At 45.5% G+C, this 9,513-nt stretch overlaps 2 protein-coding genes across 2 annotated transcripts; one reads left to right on the top strand and one right to left on the bottom strand.

The window, feature by feature from the left end:
• Nucleotides 1-2,923: 2,923 nt before the first annotated feature.
• On the bottom strand, nt 2,924-7,153 carry LOC108151192 (probable ATP-dependent RNA helicase DDX20). Its single transcript, XM_017279639.2, has 3 exons — nt 6,873-7,153; nt 4,633-6,803; nt 2,924-4,565 (listed from the first exon to the last, which is right to left on the bottom strand). The coding sequence occupies exons 1-3, from the start codon at nt 7,060-7,062 to the stop codon at nt 3,579-3,581; spliced, it is 3,348 nt and encodes a 1,115-aa protein (XP_017135128.1). The 5' UTR covers nt 7,063-7,153; the 3' UTR covers nt 2,924-3,578.
• Nucleotides 7,154-8,114: 961 nt separating this feature from the next.
• On the top strand, nt 8,115-9,109 carry LOC108151197. The gene has a single exon (XM_017279667.2). It carries the CDS (start codon nt 8,241-8,243, stop codon nt 8,958-8,960), a length of 720 nt encoding a protein of 239 aa, XP_017135156.1. The 5' UTR covers nt 8,115-8,240; the 3' UTR covers nt 8,961-9,109.
• The last annotated feature ends 404 nt before the right edge of the window (nt 9,110-9,513 follow it).

The raw sequence follows: 9,513 nt of genomic DNA, 5'->3' as shown, positions 1-9,513 counted from the left end.
TGAAAAGTCCCGAGTCCAGGCCTGGAATTGATTGGCTTTGCATGGGATCTAAATTCTAGTTGGAGCAGGTTGAAGATTATCCCTTAGAGTCCCCGAAAACAGCTGTTATATTGGTCCTTCGATGAAAAGAGGATAGAGGTATCTTTTATTGTCTTGGGGGGGGTTCCGTTTTCTTTCTCTTTTGTAAATATAAGAAAAATAATAAGGCTTAAATGATTCTCTAGAAATCTTCTTTAAAATGAAAACGACCTTAAAGATTCTACATCACACCTCAGGTGTTCCCATTCGGCATTGGCGGTGCCTCATGGATCTCTTGTTGCAACCTACACAAAACGAAAAACGAAAGAGAAAAAAAAAGAAACAACAACCATATAATATTTATTTAATTTTCCAGTAATTTGGCCATAATTGTTTACGACGTTCAGCGATTTTAATTAGTTTTGTTGAGGCCTGTATGAGCGTATCTGTATCTGTGACTTGGCTCTTGGCCCCTGGAGCGTTCCACTTAGCCGAAAGGCAGCCGCGCGCCAGCAGCAGCAACGGCAACGGCAACGGCAACGGCAATTGCCTGTGCCCCCATATATGGGGGCAAAGAGAAGCTTAAACCGCAAAAATATTATTGCGCTGAACAAATTTTTAAGTTTATTTTGTTGTGGGCCATAAAAATGTTAACATCATTATAAAGCCTTAACACCTGCAACAGCCACAGTTGGCCAACGACAAAGGCAGCAGCATTTTTCGCATCTCGCATTTATCGCTAATCGAATCGCGTATGGGATATGGGTGGGGGGCAGGGGGTAGGGGGTAGGGGCTATGGGGCTCTGGGGCAAAGCGCAGCGACAAAATGCAACTTCTAGCATCTATAAAATGTTGTTGCAGTCGCAGTCGCAGTCGCAGTCGGAGTCGCAGCCTCAGAGCCGAGCCGTTGCTGCTTCCAACTCACTTTGCATTCATGCGGCAGGTTCTCACGCTCCTTATTGGATGTGGAACGCAAGTGCACGCGAACTGCTGTTGCTGCTGTGGCTGCCCCATCCAGATGGGGACGACAACTACAACGGCAAAAGCTTTTGCGTGCTCCACCGCAGGGCGAATGTGCATTGGACTCTGCCACCGACGCAGATGCCGCATTCAGTTGCAATCAATTCAAAGTGAGCGGCGGCGACACAGCATGGCTGTGCAACAATATTGTTGCCCCACAGCTGATGATGCCCATGCCGCCAAGCCCCCCCCTTCTACAAATTTATGATTTATGCTCTGGCTGGGGACTGGCGCTCCCAGCAGTCGATCAAGGGATTATTTCTTCCTAAACGAAAGAAGATAAACCCTAAATAATACAGAACGCGGTCCAAAGACATTTTCATACTCGAAAAATATGGTTTCCTTTGCATTTTACATGTACATATATTTATATATATTTAATACATATTTATATAGCATTATATTATTTATTTTTATGGTTTTCATAACAAAAATATTTTTTTTTTCTTATTAAACATTTTTATTGAAATATAAATGGGAGAAAAACACAAAAACCTCTGCCTGGCACCAACTTATGAGCCTACTCTCTTTCACTAGCCCTTGCCACAAAAAGTCATCATAAATGCGGAGACTTGGCCCCACTAAGCTCTCCAACGCCCACTAAATGGTCAAAACAATCCGCCATAGACATGCGACCCACCCTCGCCCCACAACATAGACCTCATATCGCTAACACAAGTACCAAAAGAGTTCTCAAATTCCTAAAAATATCCTCTTAAATATCCCTCTTACCCCAACGAGCTTAAGGCCTCAGTGGCCATAGCTCCATCTCATGCAAATATGTGGCTTTAAATAATAATCATTTCAGTTGGGATTACAAGGGAGCGGGCAACGTTGTGGCAAGGGCCGCGGCTTGACGGCTCCCAGCTAAATGATAGAGAAAAGAATGTTATAACTTCTAAGCCATCCAACCTACCACTAAATATCAAATGTATTATGATAGACATATATTTAAACTTAATCGAAACCAACCTCATATATTTTTAAACATTTTCCCAACACACATTTCTAACAATTAAAACCATAAAGGCAGGCAAAGAGCAGTCCTTCTTCCCGCAGTTTATTGTTTATTGTTTATATTTTACTTTTAAACTCAAAATTAATATTTGGTAGGCCCTCCTTATTGTTTATATGTGAGCTTATACAATGCTCTGTCTCTCTCTCACTCATCTGTCAAGGAAAAACAGAGAGAGAAAGAGATGAACCACGACCGCTAGCTAGCCCTCTTTCCATCTGCTGAAATATTGAAATAATAGAATTTGAAAATATTTCATCTGTTCCATTTCTCCGCTACTATTCTGTATGCAGTTACATCTATCTCTCTCTCTCTCACGCTGGTCACCACGTTCCCTTCCCCTCCTCCAGAGCGCGCACACTGCACGAGGAAGAGTGTATGAGAGAGAGAGAGACTGAGTAAGCGCGTGGCTGGGAACAGCTTAGCCACTGAAAATTATACAAGTTGGTCCGACCACTCTCTTTCGGGCCTTAGTTTACGCTCCGCACTACACACTGAGAGCTCTTTGAGATAGAGAGAGAGAAAATAATAGTCGAAAAGAGAGCGCGTTGCGGGAGCGAACACATCTTGCATAATTTCATCAAGTTCCGGCTATAATAACGATCCGATCTGATCCATAGCTATAGATTTTCGTTCTTTGTGGGGGCAGAAGAGGGCTTGGCGAAGCAAACTTGATATCAGAGGAGTCTGGATACAACATTGGGTTGCTCCTAACTCTTATAGTCTGAGATATAGGTTCTACCTTCTACAGCAAAAAAAAAAAGAAGAATTTAAAGAATTCATAAATATTACAAAACATTGTTTTTGTATTGCAAAATTTTATTGAAAAATAATTAATAATTGGGTGAAAAAGAAAATGACTTCAAGATATTTGTTCATGGCTCTTCAAATTTAGTATTTTTTTTTCTGGTGAATCGTGAAAATATATATATAACCCTTTCCATGGTTCTTTAAATGGTTTAAGTAAATTTAAGGTTATAATTAGTCTCTAATTAATGTTGATTCAATCGGGTTTTCCTGTACAATCGGTTCCGCCTGTACAATCGGTTTCGCATTTAGTTCATAACAAAAACTTAACTTTCTCATTGTCTTTCACTTCGATACTCATTCGTGTATCACTAGGACGTATGCAAGTATAATTCTATTGATATACGATATATTATATGTAATCACATAGCCTTTAAACGGTTGTACTTGTCTATAACTATGGGTTCTAGTATTCCAATACCAGTTTAATATATATATATTTTTGTTAAGGTTTTTATGGAGTATATTATGTGTATATCGGTTAATTCTTGTTATACATTGCAAAAAATTTAAATTTCATTTCATTACCGTTTCAAAAAGTGTTCAAGTGTGGGTAACATTTCGAAAAATGTATATAAAGAGGGAGAGAAAGACTGATGCAGCCTCTGGGAACTTGTCCGTTTTCAGTTTGTTTCTATTTAGCGAGAGATTGTTTAATATTAATGACTGACTCTCCGTCCGACCAGTCTTCGGAAGGAGAATGGTTGGTTGTGCTTGTTTAGTCCTCTTCGTCCTGGAACTGGGCCATGTGATTGGCCACGTGGTTGGCAATTATCAGATACTGCCTGTTGAAGGTCTCCTCCCAGAGTTTTTTGGCCCGGTTCATTTGGGCAACATCCGGTTGTACTGACTCTCGATCCTCGGGGGCACTGCTTTCATCAGTCTCTGCGGCAATGCTTTCATCAGTCTCTTCGGCAATGCTTTCATCAGTCTTTGGGGCACTGCAGGCATCGTTGGCATTGGTTCGATCTGGAGAAATGTGGCCTCTACCAGCATTGCTTTCGTTGCTAGAACTGCTGGCAGTTCTGTCACTTGCTGCCCGTTTAGTAGGTCGATGGCGTACGTTTCTCATCACAAAGCTATTGTCAGTGCTCTCAGTATTGCTAAATGCATTATTCTCCTCCTCCTCGTCCTCGACCTCTTCATCGTCATAGTCTTCCTCATTGTCATAGTCTTCCTCATCATCATCATCATCATTGTCCTGGGCATTTGAGGAACCAGAAGGATCGTAGACAGACGTCTCAATGCCCGAAGAGGCACTCTCCTCTGTATTCTCCCCAAAGCCGCTCGATGGGGAACTCATTTCTTCAAAAACCTCCTCGTCCCCTGATGTCAAGGCTGATTCGGATGTGTCCGCCTCATCGTCGGCTTCGTTTTCGGCTTCAACGACAACAGCTGCCGGCGGAGCAGCCGCGGCTGGAATGTCCATCTGATGGGCAACATGAACGCTCAGCTTTCCCAGAACTGGCGGCAGCTGCTGCCGCCTCTGCCTCTCCGATTTGTCCTGCTCTGCGGCAGGGCCATAATTCGTATAGTAAACTTCCATTGCCGTCCTGTAGAGTGCGTCCAGCCAGTCCGACTCATTCTTGACCTTGAATATCGTTTTGTAGGCATTCAAGCGTTTGATTATGCTCTCCCTGTTCTCAAACTTCGTCAGCAACTGATGGTGGGCCAGAACTGGCAGAAGAGAATCGATGCCGGGTTTCTGAAACGAATGACGTATAGTTTTGCTTAGCTTCTCGATCTTTGAGTGTGATCCAGGCCACACTTACCCTTCCACTCCTGAATGCTGGCTTCACTCGTACAAATCTTGAGAATTTTTCATTCCAGCGATGAGCCTTGCGGTTTCGACGGCGCCTCTTGAGCAGTCGCTGACGGGCCCTGAAGCGCTGCCAAATAATCTGGCCATCGTTCTCCGTGTAGTGGCTGACATAGGAGGCATCACTGGCATAGCCGCACTCCAGGCTATCCGAGACAATGCTGCTGGCATCGTCCACCGTGTTCGACAGGACATGCGGCTGCAGTGTGGTCGAGCTGTTCTCCGTGGCAGGCACCACCAGGCAGTAGGTCTTCGTATTGATCGAATTCACTGGCGGTCCCGGGTGTGTTTCAACCGAACAGCCTGTGGACTGAGTGGGTTCCTGTGACGCCTCCGTTGGTGTCTGTGATGTCTGCGGTGAGTCCTCTTCCAAGCCCATCTGCTGGGACTCTGGAGGCTTTGCTGTGCCATCCGATATGGTTTTTGATGTTTGAGGAGAGCCATCCACTGCCATCACTGTCTGGTTGGACCCTGGCCGGCTTTCTGTGGCGGTTTCTACTCCATTCAATGGTCGATTCTCCTTGTTGTCTGCGAAGCATGGTTGCGGCTCTTCGGGGCAAGGGCTTTTGGGGGCTTTCGCAGCCTTTTGCGTTTCGGATGTGCGCCTTTGTTTCTCTTTCTTTTTGGCTGCAGAGCTGGTGCTGGGCTTTTCCTCATTCAGAGCGGGAATCTCTCCAACGGGTTCCGGCAACGAGAGCACCTCAAATGCTCGGTTGGTGTCTTCCGGAGGATTGTTGTTGGCCTCGTCCATGGGGGGATATGTGAGAATCTCAAATTGTAGATTGGTCGGCCTTTCCTCCGCCACTTGAGCGGGAGAGAGAACTTCTGGTTTGACGAACTCCTCTTTAGCCTGAGGAGAAGTCTCTTCTATTTTGGGCTCATCGATTTGCTCCATAGGATCCTGTGTCTTTTCCTCAACAGGAGTCCCATCCGTGGCGTGTTCAGCATTTTCTTCGGCTATTTTGATGGCCAGCATGGTGGACTTCGGTTTTTTGATTCGATTCAGCTCGTTATTGTCCTGCTCACAGGCTTCGGTCTTAAAATAGTATGGAAATTGATAGGCATCAAACTCAAAGTAGTTAAAGTCCTTTGCCGGCGGCCCTTCTGTGGGGAACTGCAGGACGGACATGCCGGTGCCGGCCTTGGCCAGAATGTTCTTAAAGTTCTCGCTTTGTTTCGCCGACGAGATGAATGTGATGGCTATGGCCTTGGAGCCGAAGCGTCCGGCACGCCCGGTGCGATGCAGATAGGTTATGTGATCAGTGGGCGGGTCCAGATTGATCACTAAGTTGGCGTGATGCGAGTCCACGCCTCGAGCGATCAGATCCGTGGCCACTATGGTGCGCACCGAAAAGTTGCGATAGCCCTCGAAGACTTCGGAGCGATTCTGCTGAGCGAGGTCGCCCGAGAGTAGCGTGCACGGTATTTTGCCGGCGTTCAGGTAGCTGCAGTACGAGTCCGCGCGCATTTTCGAGTTGGAAAATAGCACTGCCTGCTCGTAGTTCAGCTGGGCGAAGATCTTCTTCAGGGCCTCCAGCTTCAGACGCATCTCGAGCAGGTTGTTGACCTGTTCGGGCAACTCGTAGACGAACTGTCGGATGCCCAGGAGCACGGTGGCGCGCTCGCTATTCGATATCAGGATGGGCTTTTCCATAATTTTGGCTATCTTCTCGTCCAGATTCTGATCGAAGGTGGCACTGCAGGCAATGATCTGGCGCTGCAGCGGCAGCACCGCAATCAGGGCGTTCACCGTCTTCTGAAGGCTCGCCGTCACGTAGAGCTGATCGGCCTCGTCGAGCACCAGCAACTTCACCATGGACAGATTAAGAACGCCCTTTTCGTGCAGTTGCAGCAGGCGACCCGGTGTACCAATGGCCACATGGCAGTTGCGTAGTTTCTCTCGATCCTTGGTCACATCGGTGCCGCCGATAAAGGAACTGACCTTGAAGGGCCGCAGTTTCTCACCCAAAAAACGGAATGTGTCGTGCACCTGAAGTGCCAGCTCCCGTGTTGGCAAAATCACCAAAACCTCTGGATGCTTTGTCGAAAGTCTGCACATCTGCAGCGCGGTCACCACATAGATCAGCGTCTTGCCTGTGCCGCTCTTGGACTGCACTAACAAATCTACTCTCACACACGAAACCAAATGTTAATGGGGTTTTATTTCTTATTAGCTATGAGCCAAATACTTACCCATTCCAGTCAGAGCCATGGGTATGGCTGCAGCCTGAATTTTCGTTGGCGTCCTAAAGTTTTCGGCAGCCAAACCGCTCAGAACCTGGCGGCGCAGATGCAGGGCCGAGAAGTGTTTCATCTGGCCGGCCTCCACGTCGCTGGTGCGATTTTGGCCATTCGCTAAGTTATGCGCAATTGCGCCCTCCATTTCAGTGCAATTCTTATCTTTTAAGCAAATAAAAACAAACGGTGCATTGAAAAAGTCACAATCTAGCCGGAAAAGAGATGGAAGCGGTGTGACCATCGGATTTATCGATAACATATACCGTCCTCAGAAATATACCAAAACGTTATACAAATATCTTAAACGGTAGCCCTGGATGGAAGATCAACAATAAGCAGCAGAGCGAAATCAAAATAAAAAAGACGAAGAAAATACATGGTAACTACACATTTGCTACATAATGGAAAGAAAAAGAAGGTGTGGACAACAGGCAGAACGGGCCAGAAAATGCAACGCAAGCAAGGTAAAATCCACCCCATTTTCTCAATACACCTTGACCTAACATACGAGGTGAGGCTTGTACGAATCTTTCCCATTCAAAATTACGACTAATTTTTTCGTCGCACTTATCGATAAGATATACGGTCTGACCATCAGAAATACCGCGAAAATACCGATGAAAAACGAGCTTAACCCACGTAAGCCCCATTTATTTAAACAGAAAAACAACTCGAGTTAAACCACGGGAAATAATACTGTATGTAAATTCTTCTTGTAAATTCACCCTGTCCTACATCGTTATTTTAAAAAAGGCCACGATATCCTTCACCTGAAGTGCGCCAACATTCTTCTAGTTTCATTATTTTCGTGGGAATATTTAAGTACCCCCGTGCTCGACAATGGGTTAATCGCTCTCTGTCGATGATTAGAAATCATATTCATAATCGTCTGAGAAATCAAAAATTCGAAAAACATGCATATTAACGTTTCCTTACCCTATTTTCATTAATATATGTAAATATTACATACCGTAAGTATTTTATTTAATATATTTGTTGGTTGAACATTAACATTGGTTTTCAAAGCAGTTCCCTCGTCAGCGATTAGCTATCGAAACTATTCAGTTAGTATTTTTAAAATATTTCTACACATATCACCTTTTGCTATCGGATGTAAAACTGTGAGTGACTCTCCAACTGTTTTTTTTTTGTTGTTGGCGGGCATATAAATATTTGAATTGTGTTGGGGCCGCATTAGTTTTGATTTTCCGAGCAATGCTGTCAGTACTTAAAGTTAATTCATGTACAACACGATACTAAGCCTTACAAATTTATTTTTGTATTTCTTCTTGTTTGGATTCACGCTAAAGTTCGAAATTCGCCATGTTCAAGTTCAGAGACATTATATATTTTGTTCTTCTCATGGGACTGCACGTCTGCGCGGTGATCCAGCCCACGGTGGAGGCCCATGCCAAAATTAATTGGAACAGTTTGAATGTGGACCGTAGCCTGTGCCTGAACGTGAGCTATCAGTACAGGACGTTGATGCTGGCCAGGGCCTTGTTATACTCGTTGCTGGCGATGATTGGTCTGTGGTATGGGCGCCATCGGGATTCAGTGGAGCGGGCCGAGAATCGTCGGGCACTGCTCGACGAACGGGTGCGAAGCACGAGCATGAGGATGAAATCCTCCAGCCAGCTGGTAACGGCGCATGAGGTGATTGCCGATTGGGTGCGCCGTCGAACGGCGACCAAAGAGGAGCTTGAGATGGACGAGGCGACGCTCGACGCTGAGCTGGAGCAGACGGAGGGCTCCTATTTTCCTTGGAGGACATTCTTCTACTTTGCCCTGCCCTGGACGCTCACATTTGTCGTCTCCGGAGTGCTCAATTACGGCCGGCTCTATTTCGTCATCCAGCACTTTTGCCTCACCTACTGGCAGACGGTATCGCTGTATGTAAACATCCAGATGCTCTTCCTACGCCACATGACAGCGGCCCTTGTGGATGCCTGCTGGCGGCAGTTCTTCGGATCTGTGGATGATCCCAGCTTCAAAAACATCAACCACATCACTTTCGAGACGCATCTGCTGGCCACGGAATGAGCTCCGTCCCCCCACACCTCCTGTTAGCAATCAAAGAACGATTCCATATTTTTTGCTAGGTCTCTCCTAGCCGTCCCGCCCACCACAAAGAGCAAAAGAAAAAACCACCTCTTGGCCATAAATAAAAGGCGTTTCGTATCAACAAACGAGTCAACTTTTCCCATGAACTCTGGCCCCACAACCGAAGGCAGTTGACGGCTGGGACAAACTTTTCTCTGACCACGTGGGAAATATGCAGAATTCATTTTTATTTTGTTAAAGTTTCGTCTTTTCTCTTCATTTTTTTCCTTTTGCCAACTTTTTATGTGTTGACTGTTGGCAAAAGCCAAACGGCCACAGAATAGTAGTTTGCGGCTCTACCAGGGGAAATCGGTGGTCAGGTCGTCCTAGCCAGATCTCCTACTGGTTTCCGATTGGTACAAATAGATCATTAAGAGTACGGGAGATAGATAAATGTTAAGATTGATGTGGATTATACGAATTATAAGAATTGAAGAGTTTATACCTCAATTTTGTATATTCTTTCAATGTCTTCCCCCCCCAAGGATGGTTT

Source organism: Drosophila miranda, chromosome XR, assembly GCF_003369915.1.
Source record: "Drosophila miranda strain MSH22 chromosome XR, D.miranda_PacBio2.1, whole genome shotgun sequence".
Classification (NCBI taxonomy): domain Eukaryota; kingdom Metazoa; phylum Arthropoda; class Insecta; order Diptera; family Drosophilidae; genus Drosophila; species Drosophila miranda.
This window is presented reverse-complemented; position numbering and strand designations above follow the sequence as displayed.

Bases quoted from the DNA above. Each gene is read 5' to 3' on its own strand.
- LOC108151197 (XM_017279667.2), top strand. From the start codon at position 8,241: ATGTTCAAGTTCAGAGACATTATATATTTTGTTCTTCTCATGGGACTG.
- LOC108151192 (XM_017279639.2), bottom strand. From the start codon at position 7,062: ATGGAGGGCGCAATTGCGCATAACTTAGCGAATGGCCAAAATCGCACC. The intron at 6,804-6,872 runs GTAAGTATTTGG...GTGTGAGAGTAG, and splicing joins CATGGCTCTGACTGGAATGG to ATTTGTTAGTGCAGTCCAAG. The intron at 4,566-4,632 runs GTAAGTGTGGCC...CATTCGTTTCAG, and splicing joins CAGCATTCAGGAGTGGAAGG to AAACCCGGCATCGATTCTCT.